Raw genomic sequence first — 19,682 nt, forward strand, 5'->3', positions numbered from 1 at the left:
CTCTCTTTCTTTCTTTCTTTCTTTCTTCCTTCCTTTCTTTCTTTCTTTCTTTCTTTCTTTCTTTCTTTCTTTCTTTCTTTCTTTCTTTCTTTCTTTCTTTCTTCCTTCCTTCCTTCCTTCCTTCCTTCCTTCCTTTCTTTCTTCTTTTTTTTTTGTTAAATCCTTACCTTCCATCTTAGAATCAGTTCTGTATATTGGTCCCAAGGCAGAAAAGTGGTAAGGACTAAGCAAGTGTAATTGTGACTTACCCAGGGTCACACAACTAGGAAGTGTCTGAGGTCAGATTTGAATCTCAAACCTCCTATCTCTAGGCCTGGCTTTCAATCTACTGAGCCACCTAGCTACCCCTATAATATTTCATTATATCACAATTGGTCTAACCATTCCCTAATCTCTGAGTCAAAGGGTATAAAGACATTTTAGTTACTGTATTGTAATTATTATTGCATGATTCTGAATTTCTTTCCAAAATGGTTGTATTGATTCACGGCTCCTCTGAAAATATGCTGAAAAATATGTTTTTATATTCCTTTAACCCCTTTAACTTTGATTATGCCTTCAATGATAGTTGGATCAATTCACAGTTCTGCCATCAGTGTTTTAGTATGCTTTTTAAGGAAAGGCTTACTAGATCAGTAGTTCCCAAACTTTTTTGGCCTACCGCCCCCTTTCCAGGAAAATTATTACTTAGCCCCCTGGAAATTATTATTTTTTAAATTTTAATAGCAATTAATAGTAAAGATAAATGTACCTGTGGCCATCACCACTTCCCTGGATCGCTGCAGCACCCACCAGGGGGTAGTAGTGCCCACTTTGGGAATCACTGTACTAGATGAAATAAGACTTAGGCTAGGATAAATTGGGAAAAATGAGTTGGGGGAAAAAAAGACACAGGCAGCTAGGTAGCTCAGTGGGTAGAGAGTCAGGCCAGGAGACCAGAGATCTTGGATTTAAATCTGACCTCAGGTACTTCCTAGCTGTATTTGACCCTGTGACCTGGACAGGTCACTTAACCCCAATTCCCTCTACCTTGGAACCATTACTTAGTATTGATTCTGAGTTAGAAAGTAAGGGCTTAAAAGAAGAAAAAAGAATAGGTTAACTTCAGAAAGTTAAAAAGGCATTCCAGGCAAGGGGGAATAGTAGAGGATAGGAATAAGCTTGGCATATTCAAGGGACAGTGTGATGGAATCAGCTGTGCTGAAGAAAAAAGTTCACAGTAGAGGAGCAGTGAGAAATAAGGCTAGAAAGGTTAGAGTTGAACTCTATTGGGTGAGTCTTGAATGTTCCTCAGAGGAGTTTGGACTTGTGGCTCAAGGCTTTTGAGCAGGAAAATGTCATGATGTTGGTGTTCCAGGAAGATGGGTCTAACAGCAAAGGACAGTATGAAATGGGCATAGGGGAAAAAATAAGGCAAGAAACCTGATGGACATAGGTCTCCTGGAACACTTGCTTCCTGTTCTGGTCTTTTACTTTTCTCTTCCCCAAAGTGAATTGGACGATACTAATTGCAGCAAGGGCCAGCACTGTGCAGTCAATAAATATTTATTAAGAGCCTTTGTCTGTGGTTTAGAGAAACACAAAAGGGGCAGCTGGATGACTCAGTGGATAGAGAGCCAGTCCTAGAGATAGGAAGTCCTGGATTCAAATCTAGCCTCAGATATTTCCTAACTTCATGACCATGGGTAAGTCACTTAACCCCAATTTACTAGCCCTTACTGCTCTTCTGTCTTGGAATATCGAATCTAAAACAGAAGGTATAGATTTAACAAGAGCTTATCACATGCCAGACATTGTACTAAATGATGGGTATACAAAGAAAGGAAAATCCCTGCTCACAGGAAGTTTACAAGTCTAATGGGGGAGACAATATACAAACAATTTTGTATAAATTATATCTCAAGATGAATGGGAGAGAGTTAATAAGAGAAAGGGCATCAGCATTAAGGAAGATTAGGAAATGCTTCAAATAGAAGATGAGATTTTATCTAGGACTTGAAGGAAACCAAGAAAGCCAGACAACAGTGGATTGGGTCTAGTAGCTCTCATTTCATCATCCCTTGCCTAAGAACCAGCTCATCAAATCTGAATTGCTTAGGCTTTGGGGTATTAATATTCCTTCATGGCTATTTTTAGATCTTGTTTCCCCCTTGAATAGGTGCTAGTTGACTGACTTGACTGAGTCAGCAATCACAAGTTCCCTCCAGTAGACTCTTTTTCCTAGCATGATTCCCATTGCATTTCAGTGGGCCCTGCCGTAAGTGCCTAGGTCCAGCTGTGGGGCTGGGAGTGAGTAGCAAGGAAGAAGTTGACCCTTTTGGCTGCATGCAGGGACAGGTGGGCTGTAAGCTGAGACTCTAAACATGATCTTGAGCACGGGGAGGGAGGTGGCTCAATTACAGTCCCTTCGGCAAACAGCATGACTTGCTCACTTTATATAGCCTGGAAAGCTCTATATAAGGTGGAAATGCCCAGGGCTGGAGAGGGACATCACTGTGACTGCTGCTGCTCTCATCACCACTGTCCCTGGATTGTGGGAGTTTCTCTTAAAGACCAAAGATCTGTCTGTGCTACGTACACTCCTTTAGCTTGTACTCCCAATTTCCCCAGACTGTCCAAGTCTTTTAGGGGCACTTAAGGAGAGTTTGCTTCTTCCCATTGCCTGCCAGGATGCGTTACTCAGTGCCAACCACCGCTGCCCACCGCAGTCGCTATAATCAGCGGCGTCTACATGCAGAGCGTTGTGTCCGATTTCCCAACGATGTCCTGTTTTTGGATCACATTCGACAGGGTGATTTGCGGCAGGTAGGGCGCTTCATTCGGACTCGAAAAGTCACCCTGGATACCATCTATCCCTCAGGTGAGTAAAAGAGGTTTTTCTCCTTCCCATAACTTTAAGATGTTGTTTATTGTTTCAAGACTGATTCCCTTTGCTGCTTTGGGCTATTTCTGCAGTCTGCCTTACCATACACTACCCTGGAGGAGAATTTTAGAACCCTAAAGGAAGTAAAGGGATCTGAAGCACTATCTAGGCATACCACAGAAAGACCTTAGACTTATAATTATGAACAAATTGGTATCTGTGTGTGTGTGTGTGTTGTGTGTGTATGTGTGCAAGGGACAGGTAACAGGTGCTTGGAGAATTCTGAGGGGGAAGATAACAAATCTGGGCTTAGATTAGGGAAATATTGTTCTGGGGACCACTCTGACACCGTTTATTGACTTAGATTGGCTCATTGGAGAACCAGTTTAGAGCTGGAAGGGTCCTTAGTGGTCAAGTGGAGCAACCTGCTCTTCTTATAGATGAGGAGACTAAAGTCTAGACAGGTATCTAAGATCACACAACTAGTAAGCCTAGACTAAGCAGGAAGAAAACATGTGGGAAAGGTCCAGCTCTTTCTGCTCTCATCCCCATCTTTCCAACTGGACAAACTACTGAATTCCTTAATACTTTCCCTTTTCCAGGTCTGGCTGCCCTACATGAAGCAGTACTTTCGGGGAACCTGGACTGTGTGAAGTTGCTCATCAAGCATGGGGCTGACATCCACCAGCGAGATGAAACAGGATGGACAGCACTGCACATGGCCTGCAGTGATGGCTACCCAGACATTGCCAGGTGAGTGGTTCAGCCAAGAGTAGGGGCTCTGCTCTCCTTCTGGCTGCCAATGGCACACCTGGGTCATAGTAAACCACCCAAGGTCACACTTTGGAGGGAGGAGCAGGGTCTCAAATTAAAACTCAAAATCCAGTCACATAAGACATTCCTTCACTGCTGAGAAGAGTGGGATGGCCTCTTAAAAGATAGGACACTATGCACTTAAAAGATATCTGACATTATATGACATTAAAGATTCTTCGCCCTATTTGGGAAACTATAAACAGAAATAAGATCCTTGAGGGCAAGAGCTACATTTTATTTTGGACACAATGTTTGAATTGACCTGAACTGAGACCCCCTAGAGGACAAGGTGACATAGGACATAAATGGCAGGGCCAGCATTTTAACCTGTCTCCTACTAAGTACAAATCCAGCATATCCCATTTCTGGGATAGATACCATGGCATGAGGTTGTGTCCAAGGTTTTGGACCACTTCATGCCTCTTCCTTTACCCAGAGAAAAGCAAACGGTGTGGATTGTCTCACCACTAGGCCCTCCAGCCCTTTACCACTTTTCTCCCTACCTTAGATACCTCATCTCCCTCGGGGCTGATGTAGATGTAGCCAATGACGACGGTGACTTGCCCTCTGATCTCATCGACCCCGACTACAAGGACCTGGTGGAGCTATTCAAAGGGGCCACGATGGACTGACATCCTCTCGATACCCACATCCCTACGCAGAGCCCTCACTGTCCCTTCACCTTCTCCTCTCCCACCCTGGAGACCCTGAACTTGAGGCGGGGGTTGGAGCTGGAGCTGTGATGTATGCTAGGGAGCGAAGTTATGCTGTTTAATCTCTTACAGGGTTGCCCCCTCCCTAACCCCTGCCCCCTGGCCCAAGGTTCGGCACACCGGGAGGATTGGATTAGACTGTTCGGCAGCAGGCATCGCCCCCTCCCTCCCCACTTGGGTAGCTGAGGCCCACGGGAGGGGCGGTGCTCGCAGACCCCAGCTGTGCCCGGCCCTAGGGAGGTCCATGGGTTCCTCCCGGCCCTCCCAGTTTCCTCCGGTCCTTGGCCCAGAGCTTGGATTTTCTACAGGACGTTTTCGTGTTTTATTTCGTTTTATAAATCGTTGAACACTTTTTACTTTTTCAATAAATGTGATTTTCACAGACCACAGTTGCCTCCTTGCCATTCCCCACTCTCCCCTATTCCAGAGGCCCGAGGACTAGGAAGGCGGCCATCTCCCAAACAGCCACGGGGACCCAAAGCTAGTTCTCTTCTTTCCCTCGCTACCCACAGAGGCTGGGATGCCCCGGGTTGGGGGGGGAGGAGCGTTTGGGGCGGGGCTTCACGTCATGGCCACGCCCCTTCAGCAAACCTAGGGGCTGAGGTTACTGTAGGGCTACTGGTAAAGAGGCGCGCCCGGGCCGAACAATCACATGGGGGCTCTCCCTCCGTCCTGCGCCTGCGCAGCCCCTCTGTCTCGTCACTTCCGGCCCGGGCCTCCCAGCTGGAAGCGGCTGCGGCGGTGGCGGTGTCTGAAACTGGGCGAGGTGAGGCGCCAGGGGGCGGCTAGGGGCCTGGGGCTGGGGGGCGGGACTGGGCTCGCGCCGGAAACCTGTGGGGATCGCCCCGCCCCTGACGCGACCTGGGCCACGCCTCCTCTCTCTTCCCCACCCACTTCATGTCACGATACGACCCCCCATCCCCGCACTGTCGCGATGCGACCAGCACGTCACGTCGTAAGATGGGCCCCGCCCTCTTCGACTGGCAGAGTCTTACCCCGTGATCTGTCCAGGTGTACCAGTAGTGATGTATAACCCCTAACTGTGGGAGAAGGGACCCCACCCCATCCCGGCACGAGGTAGTCGTGTCGCGACACCACGCCTTAGGTGGTGTAGAGTGGGATCCCAGAGATTCAGGTCGAGGGCAAGGAGTGGGGCTACCTCACTACGAGCGCGTTTGTGGAAATCGACAGATCTACCTGAGAATCCTTTACACTTAGTTCTCCCCTCCCCCTAGCTGCTTGGGACCCTCTGCTGCACACAGGAAATATTACCAGTTTCCTCTTTCCCTCGGTGGTGTAGAAGAAGGAGCCTGTGAGACCTGGGTTCTTCTTCCAGTTGGTGAGGTGCTAACCTCCAAACTTACCCACCTGCTGGGCTTTTCAGAATAGTGTAAGAGATCCTGGGGGTGTGGGGAGGGTCAGACTGACTTCTGGGGCTGTAGAATGTTCATGAAATTTGTTGGATGAGCAATAACAAGTAATCCTTGAAGTCTAGAAGTGCCTTCTGTTGAAAGCAGGTGCCTTTCAGCTCCTTTGAGATCAAAGACCCCGACCCCACTCCCCCTTATACTTGTCTTCTGCAGGTCAGGTATCACTGAGGAACTAGGTAGAACCAAAAGTAAGAATTTAGAACCAGTCCGATGTAGAGACTGTGCTATTGGGAATACTGGAGCTAGAAGGGACCTTAGAAATCATCCAGATCAATTCTTTTTATAGGTAAGCGAAATGGGAGGCAAGTGACTTTGCTGAGAGTCCACATAGGTAGGAGATGAAATTGTAATTAGAAATCAGTTCTAGTCCAATATTTTTTTCTGTAACACTATGGGAAAACCCTGCTTTATCAGCTCTTGTATTTATATGGCTTCTGTTGCCATGGTCCCCAGGTAGTTTGACAAGTATGCCCTTTAAACTTCCTCATACCAAAGGGAGATTTATCAGTGCCAAGTTGGTGAGAGAACTGGAATTGGAACTCCTAGTATTTAGTTGCTCAGATACCCTATTGGACTATCACCCTTCCTTTTCAACTTGGTGGCTGGAAGCAGCAACAGGACATTGAGAAATTTGCAAGTTTTACTTTGTAAGATCTCTAAATGACTCCCAATTCAGTATCAGCTTTCTGATAAAGTTAAGAAGCCCTGTTGTTGGAGTTTGAAGAGCACATCTAGATTTAATGTGACTTTTATTTTATTTTATTATTTATTTTATTTTTTAAGAAAATTTCTCTCTCCCCTCTACACACGTAGCCCATTCACATTTCCACTGGGTTTTTACATGTGTCATTGATCAAGACTTATTTCCATATTATTGATAGTTGCACTGGGGCGGTTGTTTAGAGTCTACATCCCAAATCATATCCACATCAACCATGTGTTAAAGCATTTGGTTTTTTTCTGTTTCTACTCCCATAGTTCTTCCTCTGAATGTGGTTAGCATTCTTTCTCATAAGTCCTTCAGAATTGTCTTGGATCATTGCATTGCTACTAGTAGAGAAGTCCATTACATTCGATTTTGCCACAGTGTATCAGTCTCTGTGTACAATGTTCTCCTGGTTCTGCTCCTTTCACTCTGCATCAATTTCTGGAGGTCTTTCCAGTTCACGTGGAATTCCTTCAGTTGGTTATTCCTTTGAGTGCAATAGTATTCCATCACTAGCAGATACCACAATTTGTTCAGCCATTCCCAATTGTAGGGCATATCCTTATTTTCCAGTTTTTTGCCACTACAAAGAGTGCAGCTATAAATATTTTTGTACATGTCTTTTTCCTTATGATCTCTTTGGGGTATAAACCCAGCAGTGGTATGACTGGATCAAAGGCCAGACAGTCTTTTAGTGCCCTAATGTGACTGTTTTAAAACTGGAATGTTCAGAGGCCTGAAGACAGAATGATTTTATAAATGTTTATATTAAAAACCTTAAATCATATAAATCTGTGTATGATAACTATATATAACTATATATAATATATTTAATCATATAAATATATGTTAACTTTGTAACTATATATAGTTATATATAATTTAAGGTTTGGAATGCACTTTATAGACATAATTTCATTTGATAACAATAGTTAGCATTTTATCATTTACAAAGGGACTTACATGTTTAGTCATTTAAGCTTCACAACAACAGTGGGAGGTAGGTTTTGTTATTATTCCCATTTTCTAGATGAGGAAACTGACGCAGGTAAAGTGGTTAAGTGGCTTGCTTAGGATCACACAGTTGGCAAGTTCTGAGGCAGAATATGAACTCAGGTTTAACCAGACTCTTCTAAGTTCCTTATTTTATCTGCTGCATCACCTGTAAGGCCTATTTGATACTTAAAACTTTGTGAGGTAAGTACCAAAGATATTATCTGTTTTGCATCGAGGAACTTGAGACCTAGAGAGATGAAATGATTTGCTAGGGCATATACAGCTAGAAAAGTATAAGAGAACTCAAATCCATGTCTGTCCAATCTCTAGGTCCTGCTTTCTTTCTACTACCATCAGTGCTTTATTCTGTTTGCTGAATGTGAAAATCAAAGTATGAATAATTTTGATGGGAATAAGGAAACATTGCTTCAACTTTGTCCTTCTGCAAATTAGAAGATAGTTATTTTATCCATAGGAAATATTTTTGAATATGATTCAAATAACTTGGGTTCATCTCCCTATTGTGACCTGTGATCTTGAAAATGTACAAGTACTTTGTACTTGTTTCCCCTGTAGAGCTGGAACTGGCCTCATTTAGTTCTTTACTCTCTTAAGAGGGCTTGAGGTTATAGGAATTTATATGAAAACCTTTGGATGCTTCACTTTGACAGACATTGCCAAGTATCTACCTATATGCAGGGCACTTAGCTAGGTACCAGGAGTTTTTTTTTTAAATTCAGTCTACATAACTCTTGAGCCCAAGAAGTTTATAGTTTAATAAGAGAGATAAGATATGTAAAAAAATAACTATAATGCAAGTTATATGGTTAGTGTACCAGAGAATTTTTTTTTTAAACCCTTACCTTCTGCCTTGGAATCAATACTGTGTATTGGTTCCAAGGCAAAAGAGTGGTAAGGGCTAGGCACTGGGGTTAAGTGACTTGCCCAGGGTCACACAACTAAGGTCAGATTTGAATCTGGCTCTCAATTCACTGAGCCACCCAACTGGTGCACCCCATCCGGCCCAATTCCCCATTTAGTTCTAAGAGAAGTTTGAGGAGGGGAGGGTCATTCTGGCTAGGGTGCTCAAGGAAAACTTCTTGGAGGGAGTCAGACCTGAAATCAATTTTCAGTGGGAAGGGATTAGTGGGAAAAAGAGTCCATTTCAGTCGTAAAAAGGACGATGTGGTGTGAACCAAGGCAGGCAAGAGCACAAAGAGAGTACAGGCTTCTGAGTAGTTTGTTGTGGCTAGAACTTGGAGTTTGTGAAGGAAAATAGTATTGATAGGGTAGAAGAGATAGATTGGATTTTCACTGTGTAGAGCAGTGATTCCCAAAGTGGGCACTACCACCCCATTGTGGGTGCTGCAGCAATCCAGGGAAGCAGTGATGGCCACAGGTGCATTTATCTTTCCTATTAATTGCTATTAAAATTTAAAAAAATTAATTTCCAGGGAGCTAAGTAATATTTTTTCTGGAAAGGGGCGGTAGGCCAAAAAAGTTTGGGAACCACTGGTGTAGAGCTTTGAATACTAGGCAAATTTTATTATGAAAGCAAAAGTCAACAACCAGTGAAAAGAATGAAGCAAAAAGTGATGTGTTTAGAATAGGAATGCATTAGGAGTGTTAAGTGGGCATCAGGGTCAGGAATATTTGTAGAGGGGATGACGAGAAGAATGGTTTAAATTTTCTTTTTCATTGTGAAATTTATTAACAAACATTTCAATATACAAAGAATAAGAATTGTATAAGAAACAACTCTACAGTTTATTTTATTTTATTTTTTAAACCCTTGTACTTCCGTGTATTGTCTCATAGGTGGAAGATTGGTAAGGGTAGGCAATGGGGGTCAAGTGACTTGCCCAGGGTCACACAGCTGGGAAGTGGCTGAGGCCAGATTTGAACCTAGGACCTCCTGTCTCTAGGCCTGACTCTCATTCCACTGAGCTACCCAGCTGCCCCCACTATATGGGTTTTTAAAAGAGACATTGACACAAACTGGAACATTTCCATCAGAGACAGGCAGAGTAGTGTAGGGACTCAAAATCATGATTTTTAGCCTGGAGAAATGAGGAGTTGGAATGTGATTACTGTTTTAAAACATTTGATGGGCTGTCATGTGGAAGGGGGTGGGGGGTATTAGATTTATCCTGTGTGCCTCCAGAAAGTAAAACTAAGAATAGTAACTAGTTTGAAGTTATAGAAATTACAGAAATTTCAGCTTTATTTCCAGAGGAAAAACCCCCTATCAATTAGAGATTTTGAGAGTGGAATGAGCTGCTTTTGTGAGGTAATGCATTCTGCATCATTGACAGTACCCAATCAAAGATTTTTCCACTTTGTACTTGGACGAGTTGACCTCAAAGATCCCTTCCAACTTAAAATTCCCTAAGTAGATATTGTGTGATTTATTCTTTTTTTTTTTTAAACCCTTAACTTCTGTGTATTGGCTCCATGGGTGGAAGAGTGATAGGGGTGGGCAATGGGGGTCAAGTGACTTGCCCAGGGTCACACAGCTGGGAAGTGTCTGAGGCCAGATTTGAACCTAGGACCTCCCGTCTCTAGGCCTGACTCTCAATCCACTGAGCTACCCAGCTGCCCCCTGATTTATTCTTATAAATGCTAATTGTGTGATTTAGTCTTACAAATCCTACTGGAAATTCAGTGAAGGGAGTTTCTTGATGCCTACTTCTTTCCAATGTTTCTATTCAAATTTCTTTCCAACCTCATTTAATTTCTTTCATGTTCTTAGGTTTACATTTGTACAAAAGGTTTTTTTAATGTAAATGTGAAAGCTGGATGATCATGGTCCAAGGATGGAGAAAGACCAAATCTGCTTTCTCCCCTTAATGTAGCCTTATAGATGCTGACGGTTTTAATTTTTAAAAAAAATTATTACTACCTTTTTTTTGTCACCTTGATTTCCTAATATGACCTTCCTTCTTCCTCATTCCAAGATCCATCCCTTAAAAAACAAAAGAAAAAAGAAAAAAAAAACAGTTCAGAAAAAATAACACAGTCAAGTTTGGCAGTATATGCAATTTCTCACTTCCATAGTACTCTGTCACTCTTCAGCAAATGGAGGAAGTTACATTCTCCTATCTTTTGCTAATGTGCAAGCTTGTTTGTTATAATTACACAATGTTCAGTTTTGGGTTTTTTTGGGTGATTATTCTTTCTATTAAATTGTTATAGTCAGTATGCATATTTTTTTCCTGGTCCTGCTTACTTCATTCATATAAGTTTTCCCATGTCTTGAAAACAAGTTTCTGTTTTCATTGCTTTGTACATACAGTCTGTTGTAAAGTGGGGTTAATAAATATTCAGTCATATTTGTGTTCCACAGTTTGTTTAGTCATTCCTCAATTTAGGGTCACTGTCTGTTTCTAATTATTTGTTTAAAAATGCTTTTATAAATGTTTAATGTATATTGGAACTTTTCTGAACTTTTACCTTCTTGGGATATATGCCTATTTGTAAATACCCACAGTTTTCTTACACAGCCTGATTTCCCCTCCAAAGATATCCGTTAGAGAAAAATGAAATGCTCAGTCCTTTCTCTCATTCATTCCTTGCCACTTTGCAGTGAACTCTTCAAGGGTAGGTTAGATCATACCTGTCTATGTCCAAAGTTGAGTATCAAAATGGGGATACTGATGACACATACCAGTTCTTTTTGCCCTGTGTGCCATTTCCTGGGGTGCATCTTATTTAGGTTGTCACCTTAGATGCTGGAGGGCCTATTCAGTCCGTTCACCCCTTCCTCTGGCTCCCTTCAATCCTTAGTATGGTACTTTTCTCTGTCTTGCTAACTTGAGAACTTCCACCTAAAAATAGCCATTCCCCTGGGCAATGGAAATCCCCTGAGCAAGAGGTATCTATAAATACTGGTCTGTGACAGGATCCCACTAGGTCAAGGCCTAACTAGGTTGTTGTAATCTTACTTTGCCTCTTCCCCACTTCTGTTTTATCCTGACAGACGCCTAGTGGGGCCTATTTCTCTGAGGACAAACAGACTCAGATTAACCTGCTTCTGAAGACCCAAATACAGACTCTTAAGCCAGAGGTGGTGATTCTGGGGAGCTGACTATACCACCCAGGATTGGGGAACTGATGTTTCCACATCAGAACAAACAAATATCTATGGCACTAGGGTAGAATTTCTAGGAGCTCAACACACTTAATCCATAAAACACTGTAGAAGTGTGGGTTACTGCCATGAACTATGGAGCCAGCAAAAGCAGTAACAGGATGAGTTAAAAAACTTCAGTCCTGCAAGCCTAATGTCAGGCATGTTAAAACTCAGAGGGAGCTGAGGCTGTTTAGCAAAACTCAGGAGAACAAGAAGGTATTGGGGGTCATTTAGTTATATTGAGGGGAAAGAGTAGGAAGAGCAAAGAAGGGATGAGATATTTGAGTGGAATGTGATCCATCCTATATGAAAAGAAGAAGGCAAAAGGTCTCACCTCTTATTTTGCTTCCATTTTCTCTGCAATGGAGAAACTTTCTTTGGACTGGAAAGGAGAGGACAAACATGACTAATGAGGCACTCATGTAGGTAGATTGTAAAAACATTTAATCAGGCTTGACTCTGAAGAAGAGTCTCTTCCCATCTTCGAAGCAGTTGTGGGGAAAGGATCCCAAGTGTGAAATACTATATGTACCATTGGGCATGATTGATGTGTTCATTAATTTTGCTATTCTTTTTCCCTTCTTTCTTGTTATTCTGTGTTATTTGAGGGCTTTCTGGGTGTGGGAGGAGGAACTGACTGCATTGGAGATGCAGGTGACATATTCACAAAGATACCAATTAACATTTTTTAAGTGCTCCTAGCTCACTTGATGAGTTCAAGTCCCTTAAGCCCAAATGAATAACATCTTAAACTACTGAAAAAATTGGCAGAAAGGATTGCTGGGCCACTTGTTAAAGATCTTTGAAAGATAAGGGAGAATTACAGAGGTGTTAGGAAAGAAAAGATGTCCCAATTTTTTTAAAAGGAAAATAATAGTCTGTGGAGCAAAGGTTAGTGCATTTGACTTTGATTCCTGGCAAAGTTCTAAAACATGGTAAAGACATAAAGAAACATTGGTCAAAAAGAACCAGCATGGTTTCATCATCTGCCATAATAGCCTTGTCTTTTTTTAAATAGGGTTAGTTTATTGGTAGACCAATGGAATGCTGTAGATAGATTTTACCTGGATTTTAATGAAGCTTTTGAAAGTCACACTCTTCTTATTATAGAAGACATAGAAATAGGCTAGATCAGTGGTATCTAATTCAAATAGAAATAGCCATCACCAAACTGATGCAAAGTGAAATTAAGTACAACCAGAATAGTATTTTCCACAGTGACAGCAATATTTCTTGATGAACAACTGTGAATGACCTAGTTATTCTCAGCAATGCAGTGATACAAGACGATTCCTGAAACTCATGATGAAAAATGCCTCTACCCTCTAAGGAAGAACTGGAATCTGAATGCAGACAGAAACATACTGTATTTCATTTTCTTTCTTCTTTTTTTTTTTTTTAAATTTGAGATCTCTTCCACAAAACAACTAATGTGGAAAAATGTTTTGCATTATAACACATGTAAAATCCATATCACATTGCATGCTGTCTCCGGGAGGGAAATCAGAAGAAGGGAGAGATTTTGGAACTCAGAACTAAAAAATGAATTTTAAAAATCGTTTTTACATGTGACAAGGGAAAAAAATAAAATCTTATTTTTAAAAAAATATCCATGAGCTGCATATTAACTTCGAATACCACATACTAACTAATATTATCTACATTTTATTGTATTTTTATTTATTTTGTTAGATCTTTCCCAATTGCATTTTCATCTATTTAGGATCAAGTTGGGGAGTTGTAGCTATGTGTTTGATACCTCTTGGCTAGATGAAAGGATAATTAAGTGGATTCAGGTGGTTTAATAGCTAGACCCGTTTTTAGTGCTTCTTAGAAGCCTCCAGTGGAGCATTCTAGGGATCTACATAAAGCAAAACTTTCTAACAATCAAAACTGTCTGAAAGTAGAATGAGCTGTCTTTATAGTAGATTCTCCTTCTTTTGAGGTCTTCAAGCAAAGGCTTGATGGTACATGGTTGGAATGTCATAGCGGGTACTCTTGTTCAAGTAGGGATTAGATTAGATGGCCTCAATTCCAGGATTCTGTGTTTGTGCCTGATATTTCTTTGCTAAAAGGAGATGGGGTGGGATCCTAAAGGATACCTCCTTTACTGACCTTTTTCATTGAGTTGTTTATTTTTTTTTTTAATTACAGACTAGATTCAACCTCTTGTTTCTGAAAGAACTGAATACTGATCCTCTTCTTCCTCCTGGTCAAGACCTCATGCTTGCTGTTATATTGTCCATTCTAACTGTATAGACATAAATGCCAAGAAGGGAAGCTTGAGGTCCCCCACATCCCACCAACTCATCTTATTATTGTTTTAGGCTGCTGCTGCTAGAGGGAGGCAGTTGCCTTGGTTGACACTTGCTTTTCCTTCTCAACAGCAGTCTGAATCCAAGAAGGAGACCCAAGCATTCAAGTTGTGTGATTGGATCAGACACCCCCAGCTATGACCAGGTGAGGCTTGCGTCATCTTAGCCACAGAAACTGACTGCAGCTCCTGACTCTGGGGCCTCTCTGGGTCACAAGTCTCCTTGCCCATGGCAGGAGGTGGCCCCTAGCCCCTGCATTTTTCCAAGACACTCACACACAGGTGTTTGTTCCCAGTTCCCCCGTCTCCAGAGTTGTCTACAATGGCAAAAGGAATAGTGGCCCCCGGTCTCCAAGCAACAGCAGTGAGATCTTCACTCCGGCCCATGAGGAGAATGTTCGCTTCATTTATGAAGGTGGGTTATCTGGCCACTGTCTCAGGGTCCTCACCCTTTGGGTCTTTGTTTCTTTATGGCTTTTTTTTTTTTGTAAGCCTTTTTATCTGCTCAGGGTCTTCTAGTTTTAAAGAACAGCAAAGGAATTTTTCTCTCCCCCTACTCCCTCTTCTATAAGGAGGTCCCCCAGCATTGAAGTCATTCAGATTCTTTGATGGATCAAGTGTCTCTTGCATACAAAGTCCTGAATTAGTTGCTATGAGAGAATATTAAAGAATACACCAGGTTCTAGCCTAGGTTTAATATTGAAACATGAGGATAGAGTACTGGGCCTAGAGTCAGGAAGGCCTGAGGTCACATCCAGCCTCCAACACTTACGGTGTTGACCTGATTGAGTCATTTAACCTCTGTCTGCCTCAATTTCATATGGTTGTCAGGAAGTAAAAATGAGATATTTGTAAATCACTTGGTAAAACTTAAAGCACTATATAAATGTTAGCTATTGTTATTACTAAATTACTGTGTGACCTTGGGCAAGGCTCTTAGAGATCTCTCTAAGCATTAGTTCCCTTATCTGTAAAATGAAGGGATTGAACTAAATGATCTCTAGGGTTCCCCATTGTTCTTATATTTTGTGACCCAATGCTGTAATTATAGCCCTTAAATAGTTTACAGCTAGCTAGAGAGACAGGAAACACAAGCACAATCTAAAAAACATGGCAGTAAGTATAGATTCATATCCTGAAAACAAAGTACATAAAGTTTAGGAAAGCATGGTGAAGGATTAATTTTAGTGCTTTGAAGGGTTTCAGGTATAACGAATCATGAAGATATTAAAGATGTATTCAAAAGCTGACTCTCATGAGGAAAGTGCTCTTGGACCAGACTTACGTATACATTTCTAACATTTCACATGATTGACTTCTGAATCCTTAAATTGGTTGGATCTTAAATTTGGTGGAATTTAAAAATCAAACCTCTACTGATTATCTGCAGTCTGAAAGCTAACAAACAAATTCTACAGGTCCTTCCTAATGTTCTACAGGTTCTGACCCCTGCATTTGCATAAGCTGTTGTCAATGTGCTGGAAAGGAGAGGATTTCACATGTGCTTCTTACCTGAGAACCTGACTATACTATTGTAGCCATCTGTTCCTTTTGGTTGTCATTACTATGTTAAAACTTCTGATGTGCCCACTGTTTGATTGACATCCCACAATCCCCATTCCTGCAATCCTCAATAAAATCAGTTCAGCTCACTCACTCTCTCTGAACATCTGAGGAGGAACTTACCTGCTGAGACCACGCTAAAGTTTTGTCCCTGTGTTTCTTCTCTCTCTCTCTCTCTCTCTGCTCCTTCTATGGCTCACTCTCTCTAGCATGTAAACTTAACCCATTACTTTCCAGCCTTCAGCTTCCCTCTGTGGGTGATTCAAACTCACACAAGAAATATATGTAGAGTGGGTCTCTACATGCATTACTCAGGAAGGGCCTCCTGGAAGAGGTGGGTTTTAAGAAAGATTGATGCATGGTCTGGAGGTAGCAAAAGGAGCTTCCTTAGCTCAGATTTTTACCTGTTACAGCAGAGTAGGTATCACATTTAGACAAACAGACTCCAAAGGTTTATACTGCAGTTATCTTGAGCCTCAGTCCCCAGCTTCTTTTTTTCCTTTTCCATGCAGCATGGCAGTGTGTGGAACGAGATCTCCGGAACCAGATGTCTGGCAGCGAGCGTGGCCTGGTGGAGGAGTATGTGGAAAAGATCCCTAACCCCAGTCTGAAGAGTGAGTGCCCCTGGAAGGACACAGGGAGGCTACTGAGTCCTAGCTTCCCCTCTGAACTCATGAGAGCAGTGGCCACTAGGTACAGGGCTAGAAAGGAAATACTTGAGGAAGTGCTTGCCTCCTCTCTCAGAGATCTGTTTGAAGGAGACAGACTGAATCTTCCCACAGGGGCAAGCTTGGAGACTGGTTTCATGCAAAAGTAGGATAGAGTGGATCCTAAGATTTTCTTAGGGAAGGTGGGATTAGACAAGGGATCCTCTCCAGAAACTGACATTCAACTCCCTCTGCACCCAACAGCTTTCAAACCTTTTGACTTGAGTGACCTGAAACGCCGGAACACACAAGATGCCAAGAAGTCCTAAGGGCAGTAGCCTGGTTGCTCCCTTCCTCCCCATGGCCTCTGGAAGATTGAAAGTTGCAGAATTTATGTTGGTTTTTCTCCCCCTCCTCTGGGCCCATCTCCCTGGCAGGGCAAGTAAAGAGCCATGTTCATGTTGGGCTGAGTTCCTGCAAGGATGGACTTGATTGGCACTCAAGGCCCTCCCTCCCCTTCTCCTCCTTCCTTTTTCTTTAGGGAGGTTCCAAGTTGTTAATGTGACTTGGGGGCCTTGGCCCCTGTCACCACCCATCCTCTCTTCCTGTACTCCAAATCTATGTCTCTGGAGTTGCCTAGCTCTATCTGCCCCCTCAGGTAGCCTAGAGCCCTCATTTTCCCTCTTTGGTTTTTAGCTGCCAAGGCAGCCAAGCATGGCAGCCCTCCTATCTCTTCTTATATTTCTGAGATAAGGTGGAAGGAGCAAGGGACATCTGGGGGGACCTGGGACAAGTTGGATCAAATCGGTTCCCTAAGGCGGTATGGTTAAGTATGGTAGCTCTATCTTCCCACAGCCTGGTTCCACTGTAGCCATCTTCTGTTGCCTCAGTCTTGGGGCAAGCTGGGGAAGTCTCCATTCCTCCTTTCCTAGATGTCCAACTGACGCTCTTTCCCTGTTTTCCAAACCCTATTGGTCCCAGCTCCCTCATGCCTAGGTAGCCCTCTAGGACCTGTTCTCTACAGGGTTATCAAGCAGCCATGCCAAGTCTCTCCTAGACCAGCATCTTCTCTCCCTTAGGAGCCCCTGTGCCCCTGAAGGTCAGTGGCTGCCATTGTTCCCTGGTCTATCCTATTCCCAGCTGGTAGTTTTACTGAGAGGGTTACTAGTAGTTCCCTTTTTTCTTTCTGTTACAATTCAAGAGCTGAGTTGTTTGCCATTACTCTGTAGCCTGAGGAGCTGTAAATAAAGATGGGGTTAGGCATTTGGAATGTGCCTCTGGCTGAGTTTGTAGCCCCCTCTATAGCCAAGTTGGTCAGGCCTGATATTGCCTCAGGTGCCCACTCAATTCTAGGACCTTGGGTATCAGGCCATTTTTCACTCAGGCCTTGAGCTGGGTAGCCAGCATGAGGTCTCAACAGGTGGTAGGAAGGATCCTTTACAACTGGATCTTATTTCTCAAGAGTACATTGTCTTTCTTAGAACTTTAGAAATTTAAAAATGAAATTAGAGGTCATGGGCAAGATCATGAGAATCCAAATAATGTGAGATGTATACTCAGAGTCTGTGCTTACCCGCAAAGGAATTATGAAATCATCTCTGCTCCCATGATACTGATTGAGTCGATTTTTCATTAGAAGGCACTGGATTGGGGATTGGCCTCTCTTGGTCAGTAATGACCCCTTCTCTGGCTCAAACAGTGGTAGTTGTGGGGAAGGAGCCCTTTACTCCTTACAGTGGAACCAGCTTTACTGATAAGCCCAATTTGATTTTTGTGATTGTCTCATCACCTCCTGACCCAGTCTGACCTCATTTAGTTAAGGAGAAAATCTCTACTCCCTCTGGGGTGAAGGGAGCAGTAACTTTCCTGTGTGTTTGGGCTGGACCTCAGAGATTAATCTCTGCTAGAAGGGAACAAACAGAGCTGTAGTCAGAAGGTTTATCCCTTCTGACATCTTTCCTTTGAATCTAGCAGAGAAACCTGTGACTGGTAAGCAGTAGCCAATCTGAGGTTTGAGCCCTTGGTTTGTCATTAGGTTGACCTCTAGAAATCTCGTCATTTTGGTCTGGCCAGACATGGAACATTCCTCCCGTCTCAGGCAATTGAAATCAAACAGGAATTCTCTGGGAGGATTTATTTCAGGAATGCCCTTTCCCGGAATAGTCTCCTGGGACTTGAGTGGTATCTCAGGCAGTATCAATGCAGGCTACCTTCCCACAAGCCTACTCTGATAGCTGAAACTCTCTGTGCACCCTTGCCCTGAATCTCAGCTCCTGCTCTGTGGCCACCTTTGCAGTGAGGCCTGGCTAGCCACAGGGACAGGAGGGACTGAAAACATGGAGGAAGATTTGGATTCCAGGCTGCCCTGGGACATTGGGATCAGATGCTCAAGGAATTGAGGCTAGAGACACAGGATTCGGAGAATCTGGGGTTAGTCCTATTTGTACCTGCATAATAGTAATTGTTGGGATCATAGAGCTAGAAAGGACCTTAGAGATCTTCTCATATAACAGCTGAGAAGCCGAGGCCCAGAGCAGGGAGAGAGGTCATATATCCAAGATCACTGTGTGAGTTAATGACAGAGCCAAGACTTGCACTTAGGCCTCTTGAATCCTAATCCAGCATCCTTTCTACTCACCAAGTTATCAGATTGGTGGTTTGGTTTCCTGACACCAGTCTCTGGAGAACAGAGCAACCTGGAGGCCCCTCCTGACCATCAGCCTGGCACTTGTGACAGCTCCTTTCCTGTCCTGTATTCCATGGACAACACTGGATCCTCAGGGATCCTTTTAATCTCTTTCTCTGCTAAGTTTTCACCAAGTCCTTTGAAGCACTTGCCAGCATTGAGACCCAGTTTTCTCCACTCCTATACCTGCGACTGCTGAATACTGCCGAAGAGTGTCTTGAACAAGGGATTGACTATTGTCAATTCAAAGAATATGTTGATAATCCAGCTCACTATGGTTAGAACTGATTTAATAGATGTTCAAAAGCAACAACTTCAGTTTAGTTAATGGTTCAATAAAAAAATAAAATTTAGCCAAAAAACCCCCAAAACGAATGAATGTGGTTCATTTCAATTTAAGATTTTACAGTTAGGTATAAATCAAGGTCTTGCTTAAAATTGAGCTGACTCTAGTCACTCCAGATTGAGGACCAATGTTACTGATTTTCCACCGTTGACTGTATAAAGCATTCATTCCCATATCCTTCCTCCTCAAAATTATCTTAGAGCTGATGATCTGCTATTGATTAAGCTTGAAAACATCAGGTATTAACCATTAATCAGTCTGTGATTAATGTGTGATGCAATTTGTGATGCAATTCAGTTTGACAAACAAATGTCTAGCATTGTGCTAGGTACTGCTGACTCAAAGACAAGAAGGAAATATTCCCTACCTTCAAATAGCTGGTATTCTATTGGGAAGGTAAAACCACATATGCAGATAAAATACAAATGAGGAGAGTGCTCATGAGGGGGATTAGGAGTAGTTTTGTATGT

General features: G+C 42.7%; 2 protein-coding genes across 2 annotated transcripts; both read left to right on the forward strand.

Moving 5' to 3' along the window:
- Positions 1-2,510: 2,510 nt before the first annotated feature.
- Positions 2,511-4,767, forward strand: PPP1R27 (protein phosphatase 1 regulatory subunit 27). The gene is made up of 3 exons (XM_044673881.1): positions 2,511-2,860; positions 3,466-3,616; positions 4,188-4,767. The coding sequence occupies exons 1-3, from the start codon at positions 2,671-2,673 to the stop codon at positions 4,309-4,311; spliced, it is 465 nt and encodes a 154-aa protein (XP_044529816.1). The 5' UTR covers positions 2,511-2,670; the 3' UTR covers positions 4,312-4,767.
- A 311-nt stretch (positions 4,768-5,078) lies between these two features.
- MCRIP1 (MAPK regulated corepressor interacting protein 1) lies at positions 5,079-19,237 on the forward strand. Its single transcript, XM_044676822.1, has 5 exons — positions 5,079-5,158; positions 14,044-14,116; positions 14,267-14,385; positions 16,046-16,147; positions 16,445-19,237. The coding sequence occupies exons 2-5, from the start codon at positions 14,109-14,111 to the stop codon at positions 16,507-16,509; spliced, it is 294 nt and encodes a 97-aa protein (XP_044532757.1). The 5' UTR covers positions 5,079-5,158; positions 14,044-14,108; the 3' UTR covers positions 16,510-19,237.
- The last annotated feature ends 445 nt before the right edge of the window (positions 19,238-19,682 follow it).

This window comes from Gracilinanus agilis, chromosome 4 (genome assembly GCF_016433145.1).
Source record: "Gracilinanus agilis isolate LMUSP501 chromosome 4, AgileGrace, whole genome shotgun sequence".
Classification (NCBI taxonomy): Eukaryota; Metazoa; Chordata; class Mammalia; order Didelphimorphia; family Didelphidae; genus Gracilinanus; species Gracilinanus agilis.

What these genes read in the sequence shown, in the direction of transcription:
- PPP1R27 (XM_044673881.1), top strand. Translation starts at nt 2,671, where the DNA reads ATGCGTTACTCAGTGCCAACCACCGCTGCCCACCGCAGTCGCTATAAT. An exon ending in GGATACCATCTATCCCTCAG is followed by an intron (nt 2,861 to 3,465) that starts GTGAGTAAAAGA and finishes TCCCTTTTCCAG; the next exon opens with GTCTGGCTGCCCTACATGAA. An exon ending in GGCTACCCAGACATTGCCAG is followed by an intron (nt 3,617 to 4,187) that starts GTGAGTGGTTCA and finishes TCCCTACCTTAG; the next exon opens with ATACCTCATCTCCCTCGGGG.
- MCRIP1 (XM_044676822.1), top strand. An exon ending in TGTTCGCTTCATTTATGAAG is followed by an intron (nt 14,386 to 16,045) that starts GTGGGTTATCTG and finishes TTTTCCATGCAG; the next exon opens with CATGGCAGTGTGTGGAACGA. An exon ending in CCCTAACCCCAGTCTGAAGA is followed by an intron (nt 16,148 to 16,444) that starts GTGAGTGCCCCT and finishes TGCACCCAACAG; the next exon opens with CTTTCAAACCTTTTGACTTG.